This window comes from Neltuma alba, unplaced genomic scaffold (assembly GCF_004799145.2).
Source record: "Neltuma alba isolate B1F8T4 unplaced genomic scaffold, ASM479914v2 tig00011052_pilon, whole genome shotgun sequence".
Lineage (NCBI taxonomy): Eukaryota > Viridiplantae > Streptophyta > Magnoliopsida > Fabales > Fabaceae > Neltuma > Neltuma alba.
The window spans coordinates 130,266-147,126 of record NW_021635799.1 but is presented as its reverse complement, the minus strand read 5'-3'; the positions used below and the strand labels follow the sequence as shown (position 1 = coordinate 147,126).

Sequence of the window (16,861 nt, the reverse complement as noted above, 5' to 3'; positions counted from 1 at the left end):
ATGGCACTCGATGATCAAGAAGTTGGATGTTCTTCAAGCTATTGCCGTTCAAATAGAAGACACAAGTATGATGTGTTTTTAAGTTTTCGAGGAGAAGACACCCGTAAGAATTTTGCAGACCACTTATATGCTGCTTTGTGTCACAATGGACTGATAACCTTTAGAGATGAGGAAGAACTTGGGAGGGGAGAAATTATCAAACCAAGTTTGCTTCAAGCAATTGAAGAATCTTTGTCAGCAATTATTGTTCTCTCTGAAAACTATATTGCATCCACATGGTGCTTAGATGAACTCCTAAAGATCCTTCATTGTAAGAAAGAGTTAGGCCTTCATATATTTCCAATCTTTTATGGCACAGATCCGTCTGATGTTCGGCATCAGAAAGGAAGTTTTGCAAAAGCCTTTGAAAAGCTTGAACAGAAATTTGCACATGACAAAGTGAAGGTGCAAAGATGGAGGGATGCCTTGGGAGAAGTTGCTGACTTGGCTGGATGGAGCTCTGAAAATTGGTATTTTCTATGACTTCAAAAAATTATCATGACTTTGGGCTACGCTTAATATTAATGTTATTATTCTGTTATCTTTTTAGGTATGAAACGAAACTCATTGAAATAGTTACTGAAAATGTGAGGTCAAGAATAGTTAATCACCCACAATTTGATTCAAATGATGAAGGTGTTGATGATGGACTTGTTGGAATTGATGAGAAAATAGCAGATTTTGATTCATTTCTAGCGAATAAATCGGAGGAAGTTCAATTTGTAGGAATATGGGGAATGGGAGGGTTAGGCAAAACTACTCTTGCTAGAATTGTTTATGAGAGAATACACAGAAACTATGAAGTTCATTTATTTCTTCATAATGTTAGAGAGGAATCTGTAAAAGATGGTGGTTTAATTTCACTGCAACAAAAACTTCTTTCCCGTTTGAAAAAATCAATCAGAATGGAAGTGTGTGACTGTTATGAAGGAAGAAAGCTGATAAGAAGAATGTTATGCAGTAAAAAAGTTCTACTTGTCCTTGATGATGTGAGTGACATAAGCCAACTTGAGAATTTGGCGGGAAAGGAAGGATGGTTTGGCAAAGGGAGTAGAATAATAATAACAACTAGAGATCAACATGTGTTATTGGTGCATGGTGTAGTTTCTCAGTATGAAATGAATTTCTTAAGTCGCGATGAATCCCTTCAACTTTTTATTCAAATAGCTTTCAAAGGAGATCAGCCAAATGAAGATTATTTGGAGCTTTCTAGAAGGGCGATTAATTCTGCTCAAAACCTTCCTTTGGCAATCAAAGTGCTTGGTTCATTTCTTTGTGGAAGAAGCATACCAGAATGGCAGAATGCACTCAAGAAGATTCCTTTAGATGGCCTTTTTGATATACTTAAAGTGAGCTTTGATGGACTGCGATCTAATGAGAAGAATATATTCTTAGATATTGCTTGCTTTTTCAATGGCTTGGGCAAGGATGATGTCATACAGATTTTAGAAAATAGTGGTCTTGACCCAGTAATCGGACTAAGAACTCTTATTCAGAAATCACTGGTAACTGAAGCTAAAGGGTGCTTGAGGGTGCATGATAGGCTTCAAGAAATGGGCAAGGAAATTGTTTTTCGCGAATCACCCAATGATGCTGGCAATCGTAGTAGGATATGGTCCTTAGAGGATGCTAGTCTTGTGCTTAGAAATATGAGGGTAACACTCTCCCCCTTTTCTGTGATTATGCATTCTTACTTCAGTAATCTATTCCATGCATTTTTCATGTTATTATTTGTTTGATTGACTTATTGTTTTATATATAGGGAACTGAAGCAATACGTGGTATAGTGGTACAATTTGACAAACCAGATGTCATATATTTGGACCCTAAAGCCTTCTCAAATATGAGTAATCTCAAGTTACTTATCATATCAGATTCTTCACATGACCAATTGAATCTTCTTCATGGACTTAACTGTCTTCCCAATTCACTGAAAGTCATAGATTGGAAGGAGTATCCTTTAGATTCCCTTCCAGGTCAAACTCAATTTGATGAACTTGTTGATCTCAAAATGCAACGCAGCAAATTAAAGGAACTTTGGAGAGGAGATCAGGTAATTGATGTCCCTTGCTTAAATTGGTTTGTCTATAATTTATTGCATGCGTATCACTTGCTAGTTCTTGGTTTTTGAAGGCTTTTTTTTTTTTGGTTATTTGCAGTTTCCACAAAGTCTAAAGTTCATTGATTTGAGTCATTCAACAAACCTGATGAGAACATCAAATTTTGATAGAACTCCTAATCTTCAAAGATTAATTCTTGAAGGGTGTACAAAGCTTGTTGAAGTTCACTGCTCTCTCGGGCAACACAAGAATCTTGTCATTGTTAATTTTGAAGGTTGCAAAAGTATTAAAAACCTTCCAACCAAATTGGAGATGAATTGCTTAGAGACATTTATTCTCTCTGGTTGTTCAAAAGTTAAAAGGCTTCCTGAGTTTGGTAAAGGTATGACATGTTTATCAGAGCTTAATCTAAAAGGGACTGCTATATCCAAACTACCTCAATCATTGGTCAATTTGACTGGTCTTGCTATATTAAATTTAGAGTATTGCAAAAACCTTGTATGTCTTCCAAGTGATTTTAAAAAATTGAAAGCTATCAAGGAGATCAATATTCGTGGTTGCTCGAAGTTGTCAAGGCTTCCAGAGAATTTGAATGAAAATGAGGCATTGGAGGAGCTTGATGTGAGTGGAACCGCTCTAAAAGAAGTGCCTTCGTCCCTCAATAATTTGAAAGCATTATCTCTTAGTGCGTGCAATGCTTCTGCACAATCATCCTCATGGAATCACTACTCCCTTCTCAAGCGGGCATTTAGGCTTCAAAGGCCTTCAAGTTCAACTATGTTTTTGTGGTCTCCATATTTTTCAAATCTATCATCTTTGGTCCAGTTAGATTTAGATTATTGCAATCTTGATGATGAATCACTATTCAGTGAAATAGGCAATTTATCATCATTGACAACATTAGGTTTGCGTGGAAATAATTTTGTTGAAATTCCTTTGAGCTTCATTTCCAAACTTCGAAAGCTTGAATTTATTTATTTGGATGACTGCCAAAGGCTTCGGTCTTTGCCTCAACTTCCAGCAAACCTGTCAATGATATGTGCTAGTGATTGTCCATTATTGAAAAATTATGTGTGTCCGCAACAACTATGGGAATTCACTGAGGAATTTGAAGATCAGGTTTGTTTTAGTTCTCCTCACTATCATTTGTTTCACATCAGTCATTATAATTCCATAACATCCCAAATTTTTTGTTATAGACTTCGTGCCCATCTGAAGTGTCATCTGAATATGGATGTAAATTTTACACTTCCAATGACATGATGTCTGCAATTGTGAGTCGCAACAAATCACAAGTTGTGAGTTATTTGAATCTCTTGAATTTCTAATTTATTTAATTTTCTTATTTGACTATTTGTTACACATTAATTAGTATACATCTAACATGAATAATTTTCATCACAGGATGACTTCTTCCTGCAACCGACTCGTATAGTAACTATTCCTAGTAGTGAAGTGCCATCATGGTTTCACAATCAAAGCGATATTTGTGCGAAAGCGGTTACTCCACATGTGTCATTCATAGTAAACAAGCATCATTCATGCTGTTCAAGTGAATGGTGGGGCATAGCTGTATGCCTAGTGCTAGAAAATGATTTGGAACATGCGAACATTGATGCTTGGGCACTACTTTGTTGGACTTATAGAGTTTTGTGGTGAATTTCCAAATTCATTCCGTGGTTATACCGCTTCTGCGCAGTCCAGGTTTTGCCACCAACTATGTATCATTTACATTCGTTTTGCCTCATTTATTGTGGAAAAACCACTTCAAATGCAATTTTTCATGGCGGATGAACCAGAGAAGTCATGTTTGAAAATAGTACAATGTGGGTGGCGTGTGTTGTGTAAAGAAGATGTTGAGAGATGGCGAAACACAAGAAGTGACGAAGGCTGTAGTGTCAGCACTACTGATGATAAGTTCATTGATGAATGTAGATGATGAGTTTGATGATGGAGAGCCCAGCCCCTTCCAAGCAATGAGAAAAGTTGGAACAACCACTTGACATTGAGCTCAAACAAAACGGAGGCATGCGCTTGCCACAAATTAAATCTTTTATGCATATTTATTTTTCATGTTATTACATTTTATTTAGTGGCTGAAATTGACATATGCACCTTCCTTTTTGTTGTGCATTGTTTTCACTCTTGTCAAATTATAATTCTCATGCATGTATTGTAAAGTCGGCGGAGAAAAAAAAAACGAGAAGTTATGCCAGTCTACTATTTAATCAAATTATAAGACGGACAAACCATAGGTGTTTAGATATTGTTTATAGGTTTCAATCTAATCCTAAAAATTAATAACAGAATATTTTTAAATTTTAAAATTATATGCAAACAACAATTAATAATAAAAGATAACAATTAAATTAAAATTAAAATTAAGTATTCCTTAATAGTGCTAAACATCTCTGAAATAGTTAAAAATTGTCATATTGTGAATTTTGGGTTTAGAAACTCGAGAATAAACTTGATTTAAGTGGGTTACTAAACCTAATTTAACAGGAATTCTAACAATACCATGAAAAAATAAAATCATTCGTACTTCACAGGACTAACCGACTAAACAGTAGATTAAATAAAAATGAAATAGGTCATATTTAAAAGTTAAATTTTCAGGTTATCATCTAGTACACGGGAAAATCCATAAAAAAAAATGAATATATAAAATTCCAACTCAAACGGCTATGGCTTAAAAATGACACAGAATGAAATGAGGCATGAATTGGCATTTTGAAAATATTATAAAATTACCTATATGCCCTTTTGATTCGCGACGCTGCCGTGTTCCTTTCTTCGGGGGATGTTCAGATCTCTTTTCCTTCCTGAGTTTTTTTCTTTTTCAGAATTATGCCATATATGTTTGGCGCAGAATGTTGTAAAATTTGGACAACATTTGAAAGCAGAAAATGCCCAACAATCTGAAGTCGAGATATAGAAAGATCATTACCCCTGCTGCCACAACGCTCACAAGGCACAGAATCCCCCTGTAAAAACCTCATCACTTTAGCAGAAGAAGAATCAACGTTGACCCACAATGTTACCAGACGCAGTATAAAAAACGGAAGCAATATTGAATGCATCAATGGGTGCAATGCATGTCGCTTAAGCAAATTTTCTAAACGAGATAATGAAAGAGGGGGAAAAAATCCCATTTTGCAGTTCCAGAAGAAGTGTAAAATCCCATTTTGCAACACTAGACATGAGCTCAAAGTAAATGGGCTGTAAGAGAATCTTCTGTATAACTTCATTACACAACCCAAAATCTGATTCAGTTTCAATTTGAAACTCTGTAAGAATGAGACAGAACCGAGCATCCAAGTGATAGAAACCAAAATGGAAGAAACAGGAAGGAAACACAAAGGTTGTTACCTTAAAACCAAGAAACAAGGAGAGAGCAATTGCAGCGAGAACACTAACAGTGGTGAGAAGGGTCTGGGTATCGAAATCGAAGGTGGAACTTCTCACACCGTTGAACAGAAAAATGGGATTGATGACCATCAAAAGCCCTTCAGGACGCGTTGCTTTCTTCTTGGGTCTGACCTTAATGGGAGAGGAATCGAGGCAGTGAGGACAATTGGAATTTGGAAAGAAGAGACTGAGACGATGCGGAAGAACAGGAACAGTGGGAGGAGGAGGAGGAAGAAGAAGGTGGAAGAAGAGTGGAGTGAGAGAGAGAAGCCATGACCCATGGATAAAAGAAACATAATAGTCATAAAAAGAAAAGAAAGAAAGAGAAGGAAGATTGTTGCTGCCTTGCTTCACAACATTTGGCCATGGCGTCTCACAGCCTCCGGTTTTCCCAAGGACTATTTTGGAATATCATAACTTGTGGGATAATTTCATGGAAAAAATTGGAGTAATTGATGTTAATATTTTAATATTATTATTTCTTATTGAATTACATATAATGTTCATGTTATTTTTAGAATTTCTCTTAATGTTAGATTTGTGTGTATGATAAATATGCCCCTTCCGTCATCAATTCATCATATATGCTATGATTTTATATAAAATTAATATCTCATCCTAAAATGTCCCTCAAAATATTTGGTTAAGATTAAGATCATGTTTGGTCTCCTGATTTTGGCCAAATCCTTTTATTTTAAACTGTTGGCAAAGAATAAAAGAAAATGGAATAGACGATGAAGAGGATAACGTGGAGTAGAAAGAAAGATAAGAAGGTGAAGAAAAATTCCACCTTTAAACTGGAGTAGTGATGAGATCAAATATAGTGGGGTTCCCATTATAGCCACACAAATTAGGAGCCGGCATTGTTCATAGATGAGATCGAATCTATTGGAGATTTTTTTTTTTTTTTTTTTACTTTTTAGTTTTATTGATTTTAAAAATTAGAAAATGAAAAGAAGGCTTTTGGTTTGGTATCGGAAAAATAAATGCATATATAATTAGTTAAAGTACGGAAGACTAAAAAGACCAGTCCCTTTCAACCTGCAACAGTGAAAAATATGAAAACTTTGATTCCCTAATTTTTTCACATTTTTTTAAATATTAGACTTTATGTTGGAATCCTAAAATTTTCATATTTTAGTTAGAGCCGATAATTTGGGTTGAGCTTACGGACTCAACTCTCCAACCCGTCATAAGGTGGAGGGTTGGATTAAAGAAAATAGAGACTATTTTGATGCTGTCTTTTTCAACCTGTACCTGCCAACCCACAGCCCACCATTGGCTAGCCTGTTAGCCAGTTTTTTAAAAAATTTTTTTATAATTTTTATTTTAATTTTAATAAAAAAAAGTTTTATCATTTTCACTTAATCTACATATAACTTTGTATTTTGTTAGAGACTTTCATTCTAAATTTGATTTCTTTTTTTTATTGTTTTATTATTTTTATACTAATAAAATAACTATTAACAATGAATTATAAGTCTATATTTTAACTTTTAAAACTAATTTAATTATATAATTATATGAAAATATAAAAATAAAAAGAATTTCGTTTATAAAAATTTATAATTTAATTTAAAAAATTTTAAAATACGTGTAAAAAAATTTTAAAAAAAAGAATGGAAATTGGTGAGCCAACACGCCAACCACCCCTTGGAGAGGCGGGTTAGCAAAATAGGAGCCCGTCAAGAGGCGGTCCTTTCAACACCGGCCAGTATGGTCTTGAGCTCGCAATGGGTTGGCCAGTACCAGCCCGTTTTGCCACCTCTAATTTTAGTTCTTAAGCTGATTTAGTTTTCGTTCATGTTAATGATCCAATCAATGAGTTTAAATTTATTCTTTCTTCAAAACGTACAAGAAAATCTAAAAATGCGTCTAAACTATTTAAATTAAACTTTGGTAACGGCTAGAAAAACTTTGAGGCATTAGTTCAAGAACAACATAACAAGCGAATCGATATCCCGTTGTAACCTTCACTTGAAATATTTGAGTTCAAAGCTTGAAAGGAGGAAATATATAACTAAAGGGGTAAAAGTAAATATGATATAATGGGCATGCTTAAAAAAAATTTCTTTTTAGGAAGTATCTTATTGAAAAAAATTAATTATGTTTGAAATACTACCTAATATTAAATAATGCAAAAAATATGTAAATATGAAGTGAAAATAGCACAAATATTGCTGGATACACAAATCCAAAATAAATATGGGCTAGCCTTTACACATGAATGGGCCCAACTGGTGAAGATTATGCTAGAGAATCAATAAATTTAACTAACAGGACTTGGTTTTAGGGGAAGGTAATCTATCATAATATAATGAACTAATATTTGAATTTTTTTTAGGAGAGGTGTTTACATTTAGTTTTCGACACTGTAATATGGTTCGCCTGCTGTATTGCAATCCAAGAATTTGTTGCATATCCAAGAGAGAGGCTCATACAATCTAGGTCCTAATTTTCCATTAGCCATTAGTCAATAACGAATATCTACTCAGACTACTTGGCCCCACCCGTCGATAGGTGAGGGTGACTTGAGGGTTTTTAAAAGAAAAAGGACAACATTATAAATTTACCAACATTTCAAAATAATATAACTAATTTAGAATTTTGAAAATTTAGGTCCCCAATTGGATTTTACAAATTCAACTAGCATTTTATTAGAATTTTTCCCCTTACATTTCTTTTTTCTTTTAAATTTCAAAATATATGATACTATCTCATGTCTAGTTTTGAGTCTTTTGTATATCTCAAAATAATCGTTGTGTATTTAGTGTGTTTTATGAATTATTTATACTAAATTTGGATAGTTGAATATTACATTAGTTTTATATATTTAATTTAAGCCATAATTTTTCGAAACTTGAAAATTCAAAGTATTATTGGGCAGTTCGATCTTTTTTGTCTTCTATGGCATGATTTTAGATTTCTAAAAAATTTTGCATATAAGATATGATATCATGCTATAATTATGTATCAATGCGATAAGAACCATTTCGTAACCAGTCAATTCAAAATCCGGCCAATAAACGGTCAATAAATTGTTGGTAGGCTTTCGACGAACCAGCTATTATTGTATATTATTCTTTTTTGCCAGCGCTATTATTGTATATTATTACAAAGACTAGAATGTACGTGCAGTTGCCAACTTGCCATTATTGATTGTTGAAATTTAAAGGGATAATTAATTTCCGGGTCCTTATAATTTTATTTGATTTTTAATTAGGTCCTTATAAAATTTTTTCTTTTTATCAAGTCCTTATAGTTTCATTTATTTTTTAATTAGGTCCTTTGCCGTTTTTTAAAAAATTATTTATTAACTTTATTCTTTAAAATTAATTTCATTTTAACTTAATATTATATCATTGGAAAAAATAATTAATATAATCATTTAGTAATTAATAATTAATCAGAATAAATAATTATGCTTAACTATAAATTATTTATTATTATATTCTAATTTTAGAAAATTTTATTATTATAATTTGAATTTTATAATTAGAAAAATTAGAATTGAAAAATAAATAATATATTTGTTTAACTAAAAATTTAAAAGAATATTATTATTTATAGAATAAAGAATAAAAACTACAAGGACCTAATTAAAAATAAAGTAAAACAATAAGGACCAGATAAAAAGAAAAGAATTATAAAGACCTAATTAAAAAATATATGAAAGTATAAGGACCTAATAAAAAGGAAAAAAAAATTCTAGGAGCCCGATTAAAAACCAGTTAAAACTGTAAGGACTTACATATTAATTATCTCAAATTTAAAAACAGATAATCCCTGTAAAATCATATGCTGCATAATACTCTGTATAATTATTTCCCCTACCACTACACATTAAATAAGTTTAGCATTCAATGAAAATGATTTATAAGCAATTTTTAAAAAATATGAGATAAGTATTTGAGAAAATTTTATTTCAATTTAGCTAATGAGCACTAGGATCTATTTAGAATAACTTATAAGTAGCTTCTAAATTATGATTTACAAAATATGAGATAAATATATAAAAAAATTTTATCTCAATTTACATGAAAATTTGTTTATACGTGTTTTCTTTTTTTGAATTAGGTTATAACTCTCCCGGTATCCGACTCCCAAAGAGACTGACTAATTCGAAGTTTACCCACAAAAAAACGAGGTGAGATGTCGAAACCAAAACCTAGAGGCGAGTACACTTTCTGGGCACCCTTTCTAACCACCAGGCCAAGCGACAGAGCTCGTTTGTACGTGTTTTCAAGTGTTATTTCAGACCCTTGGTCTCTCCTTTCAGCTGCCTCCTCTGATGCCTGTGATCCCCAACCGTTGCTTTCATCTGATGGTGGAAGAAATTTCACCAATGCAAACGTTGTAGTTTGGCAGAATACTCGTCGAATTAGCCATCTTCCTTGTAGCGTGTCTTTGACGGATGGCCAGACCTTATCTTTCGAAGTTTGTGGGCGTGTGAATGGATTGCCATCTCCAAGTTGCCGAACTTAGCTGTCCTAAATAGTGGTGCTTCAGCTTTTGAGTTTTTCCAATGGCAAATCCTGGAGGACCCTGGGGCGATCAGAGTGAGTTGCAACATTAGTAGCGGTGTTCTTGAACAGGTAGAGAGCTTCGTGCATTGAAACCTTCAAATTGCAATATTCGCCAAGCTTCTTCCAACCTCAATCACCGTTCCCGCGCCCAAAAATTTGAAAGAATAGGTTTGGCCGTCAAAAAATCATTCCTATCTTCCAAAGACTTGAGTAAGGAACTTCCTCTCTTTATTTGCTTCATTCGTTTCAGACTTTGAATATTGTGTTTCTTGTTTCTCCTAGTTTTTCTTTGCTTAGGATTCCATATTTTATTTTGCGTATATCCTGATTGCACCATTAATTCTCTCAGAGTTTGTCAACCATTCAAATTGACCATGCGACATGTTCTGTTTTAAGTTTGTGCGAATTTTCTTTTATTTAAAAAAAAAAAACTTCAGGAGTATTTTGCTTGTGTCAAAGGCTTTGAAGTCCTCAGAGCAAAAGACACACCACTTCCTTTCTCTCTGTATAAATGTTAGGAATTGAGCTCCCGAAAGACAATATAAAATGTTTAGTTTATTTTGATATATGTTTAGTTTTGAGTATATTTGGCAAATGGGTTTAATGGTCTAGTTGGTCATAACTTTTTGGAATCTAAGAGGCTGTTTACTTAAATCCTACCATGACGATCCTTCACCAGTAATTCACTCCCGTGCTGGCACTGATAATGCATTTTGGGGTTTTAGAACTTTCTTTCTAGAGTGTGTGCAGGAGGCCAAGTTAGTTAGTACGTTCTATCTAAAAGATCGGGTTTAAAATTAGCTCACGGTCTGATGGTTGTATTTATATTTTGAATGGTCCAGTTTTGAATTCTCACAATGGCACTTGATGATCAAGGAGTTGGGTATTCTTCAAGTTGTTCTCGTTCAAATAGGACACACAACTATTACGTGTTTTTAAATTTTCGAGGAGAAGCCACACGTAAGAGTTTTACAGACCACTTATATGCTGCTTTGTGTCACAATGGACTGATAACTTTTAGAGATGAGGAAGAGCTTGGAAGGGGAGAAGTTATCAAACCAAGTTTGCTTCAAGCAATTGAAGAATCTTTGTCTGCAATTGTTGTTCTATCTAAAAACTATGCTACTTCCACATGGTGTTTAGATGAGCTCCAATAGATCCTTGATTGTAAGAAAGAGTTAGGCCTTCATATATTTCCAATCTTTTATGGCATAGATCCATCTGACGTTCAGCATCAAAAAGGAAGTTTTACAAAAGCCTTTGAAGAGCTTGAACAGAAATTGGCACATGACAAAGTGAAGGTGCAAAGATGGAGGGATGCTTTGAGAGAAGTTGCTGACTTGGCTGGCTGGAGCTCTGAAAATTGGTATTTCCTAGACTTCAGAAAATTATCATGATTTTTTGCTACAATTAATTAATGCTAATGTTCTTATTCTATTATCTTTTGTAGGTATGAAACGAAACTCATTGAGATAGTTACTGAAAAGGTAAGGTCAAGAATACATGGTCAACCACCATTCGATTCAAATGATGAAGGTGTTGATGATGGACTTGTTGGAATTAACGAGAAAATCGCAGATTTTGATTCAGTTCTGGCAATACATCAGAGGAAGTTCAATTTATTGGAATATGGGAAACGGGAGGGTTAGGCAAAACTACTCTTGCTAGAGCTGCTCATGAGAGAATACACAGAAACTATGAAGTTCATTTCTTTCTTCATAATGTTAGAGAGGAATCTGTAAAAGATGGTGGTTTAATTTCATTGCAACAAAAACTTCTTTCCCATTCAAAAAAATCAATCAGAATGGAAGTGTGTGACTGTTATGAGGGAAGAAAGCTGACAAGAAGAATGTTATGCAGTAAAAAAGTTCTACTTGTCCTTGATGATGTGAGTGACAGAAGCCAGCTTGAGAATTTGGCGAGAAAGGAAGGATGGTTTGGCAAAGGGAGTAGAATAATAATAACAACTAGAGATCAACATGTGTTATTGTTGCATGGTGTAGTTTCTCAGTATGAAATGAATTTCTTAAGTCACGATGAATCCCTTCAACTTTTTATTCAAATAGCTTTCAAAGGAGATCAGCCAAATGAAGATTATTTAGAGCTTTCTAGAAGGGCGATTAATTCTGCTCAAAACTTTCCTTTGGCAATCAAAGTGCTTGGTTCATTTCTTTGTGGAAGAAGCATACCAGAATGGGAGAATGCACTCAAGAAGATTCCTTTAGACCGCCTTTTTGATATACTTAAAGTGAGCTTTGATGGACTGCGATCTAATGAGAAGAATATATTCTTAGATATTGCTTGCTTTTTCAATGGCTTGCGCAAGGATGATGTCATACAGATTTTAGAAAATAGTGGTCTTGACCCAGTAATAGGAATAAGAATTCTCATTGAGAAATCATTGGTAATTGAAGCTGAAGGGTGCTTGAGGGTGCATGATAGCCTTCAAGAAATGGGCAAGGAAATTGTTTTTCATAAATCACCCAATGATGCTGGCAACCGTAGTAGGATATGGTCCTTGGAGGATGCTAGTCTTGTGCTTAGAAATATGAGGGTAACACTCTCCCCCTTTTCTATGATTATGCATTCTTACTTCAGCAATATATTCCATGCATTTTTCATGTTATTATTAGTTTGATTGACTTATTGTTTATATATAGGGAACTGAAGCAATCCGTGGTATAGTGGTATAATTTGACAAACCAGATGTCATATATTTGGACCCTAAAGCCTTCTCAAATATGAGTAATCTCAAGTTACTTATCATATCACATTCTTCACATGACCAATTGAATCTTCTTCATGGACTTAACTGTCTTTCCAATTCATTGAAAGTCATAGATTGGAAGGAGTATCCTTTATATTCCCTTCCAGGTCAAACTCAATTTGATGAACTTGTTGATCTTAAAATGCAAGACAGCAAATTAAAAGAACTTTTGAGAGGAACTGGTCAGGTAATTAACTAATGGCGTCCTTTGCTTTGGTTTGTTTATCTTTAATTTGATACACGGATCACTAGCCTAGTTGTTGGCTTTTGAAAGCTTTTTTTTGTTGTTTGTTCTTTTCAGTTTCTACAATGTTTGAAATTCATTGATTTGAGTCATTCAACAAGCCTGATCAGAACACCAAATTTTGATAAAACTCCTAATCTTCGAAGACTAATTCTTAAAGGGTGTACCAAGCTTATTGAAGTTCACCAATCTCTCGGGTGCCACAAGAATCTTGTCATTGTTGATTTTAAAGGTTGCAAAAGTATTAAGAATCTTCCAACCGAATTGGAGATGAATTGTTTAGAGACACTAGTTCTCTCTGGTTGTTCAAAAGTTAAAAGACTTCCTGAATTTGGTGAAGGCATGGAACATTTATCTGAGCTTGATTTAGAGGGGACTGCTATATCTAAACTACCTCAATCATTGGTCAATTTGATTGGTCTTGCTCTATTAGAGGATTGCAAAAATCTGGTTTGCTTTCCCAGAGATTTTCAGAAGTTGGAAGCTATAAAGAAGATCAACATATCTGGTTGCGCAAAGTTTTCAAGGCTTCCAGAGAATTTGAATGAAAATAAGGTATTGGAAGTGCTTGATATGGGTGGTACTGCCATAAAAGAAGTGCCTTCATCCCTCAATAATTTAAAAGTATTATATCTTAGCAGATGCAATGGTTATGCACAATCATCATCATCATCATGGAATCACTATTGCTTCCTTCTCAAGCAGGCATTTAGGCTTCAAAGGCCTTCAACTTCAACAAAGTTTTTGTGGTCTCCTTCTTTTTCAAGTCTATCATCTTTGGTCGAGTTAGATTTAAGTTATTGTAATCCTGATGATGAATCACTATCCATTGAAATCAGCAATTTATCATCATTGAGAATATTAGGTTTGAGTGGAAACAATTTTGTTGATATTCCTTCAGGCCTCATTTCCAAACTTGGAAAGCTTGAATGCATTATTTTCAGTTATTGCCCAAAGCTTCAATCTTTGCCTCAGCTACCAACAAACCTACCAATGATAAAAGCAAATGATTGTCCATCATTGAAACATTGTATATCTCCGCAGCAACTATGGGAATTCATTGAGAATTTTGAATGTCAGGTTTATTTTAGTTCTCTATCACTATTATTTCTTTCTTTTACATTAGTCATTATAATTCTGTAACAGGCCAAATTTTTTGTTACAGACTCGATGCCAATATGTCTAAGACTCAGATGATGATGATGATGATGGATGGACACTTTACAAATTAAATGACTTATCTGGTGCAATTTTGACTTGGAACAATTCACAAGTTGTGAGTTATTTGAATCTATAGATTATTTGGTTTTCTTATTTGACTATGTCTTACTATGCATCTAACATGAATACTTTTTCATCACAGGATGACTTCTTCATCCAACCTACTCGCATATTAATTATTTCTGGTAGCGAAGTGCCATCGTGGTTTCACAATCGAAGTTATTTTTGTGCGGAAGATTTCTCAGTTCTCTTTTTTGGGCCAAGAAATGTGTCATTCATTGCAAACAGGCCTGATTCATGCGGCTCAAGTAGTGAATGGTGGGGCATAGCCGTATGCTTAGTGCTAGAAAATGATTTGCATAGTTATGCAAACTGTAATGGTGCTTCTGACATCCTTGCTTGGACTTATAGAGTTTCAGGAAATGAATATCCAGATTCGTACCGTTTCTGTGGCACTTTTAATCAATCCATAAGTCGCCATCAACTATTTATCATCTACATTCGTTTTTCCTGCTCATTTGTTATGGAACAACCACTTCAAATGGTGTTTTCTATACATGAGAAGTCAGTTTTTCAAATAGGACAGTGTGGGTGGCGTGTAGTGTGTAAAGAAGATGTTGAGAGTAGGCGAAACATTAGTGATGAAGGCTGTAGTTTCAGCACTGATGATAAGTTCATTGATGATACTAGATGATGAGTTGGATGATGGAGCGTCCAGCCCCCCTCTAAGCAATGGGAAAAGTTGGAACAACTAGTCCATGATTGATAATATAAGACGTTGGTTGGAAGAAAATTGTAATCCAAAGTATAAGACGACGTCAGAATGATTAATGTGATTTTTTAACTTTTGCTATTAAATATAGGACAGAGAGGAGATAGATGAAATATAATAAAAGTATAACATTAGAGCCAATTTTATCATTTTTTTTGGGGTAAAAATAGGAAAATTCTGTCATTTTAAGACAAATTTTGTAACATACGCAATTTTTTGCTGTGCATAGTTCTACTCTTGTTATTGCATTTTCACTCTTAGTCAAATTAGGATTCTCCCATGTATTTTTTTGTTGGACTTGTGCTTTGAACCATGGAGTGATTGTTCTGAAGTATGACTTTTTTTTAATGCCGGTCTACTATTTAATCAAGTTGTAAGATGGACAAAGCATATGTGTTTTTATGTTATTTATCAGATTCAACCTAACTCTAGAAATTAATAATAGACCATTGTAAAATTCTAAAAATAAATGCAAACAATAATTAATGACAAAAGATAACCATCAAATTGAAATTGAATATTCCTTAATAATTCTAAATATCTAAAATAGTTAAAAATTGTCATATTTTGAATTTTAGACTTAGAAACTCAGAAATAAACCTGATTTAAGTAAGTTATTAAACCTAATTTAGTTGAAGTTCTAGCAATATCTTGAAAAAATAGAATGGCTTTTAGGACTAAAGAGTAAATTAAATAAAATGAAATAGAATGAATGTCATATTTAAAAGTTAAATTTTCAGCTTAGGATTTAGTACTTGAAAGAAGGGAGAAAGAGTAAAGAAAATCATTTTTATTGTACTTGATACAACTTCTAGTTCTTAATATAAGAGTGTTGACTCCCCAAATCCTACTGCTTTAAAGTCTATTTTGAATAAATTTAGAGAGTCATAAAAGCAAAAGTGAAAATATTTTCATGAATTGGTAAAGAAAAATTTGTCAAAGATATCATATGAGTATAAGGGGAATATTAATAAGAAAATGATGTAAAATTGGTAATGATTGAATCCCACGGTTTTTTCACTCACAAATGCTTGTTATTGCTAGCTGCATATGAACATTATAAGCAAGTAAGAAAGGAGTTGATGAATAAGAAAGTTAAGTTGAGAAGATTTACTAATGCCAAGGCATACGTGCGAGGTGCTACGACACTCTATTTTAAGGAAAGAAAGTAATGTCACTAGTGCCACGCACCAAAGTAGGAGTGCCATTATCCTTTTTGAAGAGAAATACAATGCTTTTGGTGCCAGACACTGCGATAGGAGTGCCACAGCACCCTGACAAAACTCAAAATGCAAAGTTTCGTTTTTCTAGCATAAAAAGACCTAGAGGACCCGAAATTTAGCATTCTGGACGCTGTCTTTGACTAAGAAACGAAGGAAGTGACTAGAAACACATTTTTAGAGCAAATTGGAGTTAGATTTTAGGATTCTTGAAGATCTTAGAGTTTGAGATTGGAAGATTAAAGAGATTCAAGCTTCTTTCATTGGTTTTTCTGAACTTTTCCCGTTTCTTTCTTACTCTTTGATATGGACATGGAGATCCTATACATTTCTTGTTCTTTTTCAATTATGAGTAGCTAAACACCTTATTCTAAGATTATTTCAAACCATTGTATGTATTGAAACTCGTTTATTCCTCTCTTTTAACATTTATTGAATTTATGTGTTGAATTTATCTTAGGCTTAATACTTCTTAGTGATTGGCCACCACTCTGAATGTTTTGTTTATCTTAATTTGACTTGAGAAAGCTAACTGAGATATAAAACTTAGATAAATTCGTGCTTGCTGTAAAAGTCAATAGTTGAATGGAGGGTTTGTTGG

At 33.7% G+C, this 16,861-nt stretch overlaps 2 protein-coding genes across 2 annotated transcripts; both read left to right on the top strand.

Moving 5' to 3' along the window:
• LOC114760935 (TMV resistance protein N-like) lies at positions 1–5,786 on the top strand. Its single transcript, XM_028950248.1, has 7 exons — positions 1–509; positions 590–1,694; positions 1,802–2,092; positions 2,199–3,218; positions 3,299–3,373; positions 3,504–3,565; positions 5,375–5,786. The coding sequence occupies exons 1-7, from the start codon at positions 1–3 to the stop codon at positions 5,784–5,786; spliced, it is 3,474 nt and encodes a 1,157-aa protein (XP_028806081.1).
• A 5,107-nt stretch (positions 5,787–10,893) lies between these two features.
• On the top strand, positions 10,894–14,962 carry LOC114760934 (TMV resistance protein N-like). The gene is made up of 8 exons (XM_028950247.1): positions 10,894–11,098; positions 11,252–11,402; positions 11,487–11,680; positions 12,040–12,590; positions 12,697–12,715; positions 12,911–12,990; positions 13,105–14,127; positions 14,411–14,962. Exons 1-8 carry the CDS (start codon positions 10,894–10,896, stop codon positions 14,960–14,962), a joined length of 2,775 nt encoding a protein of 924 aa, XP_028806080.1.
• Positions 14,963–16,861: the final 1,899 nt, after the last annotated feature.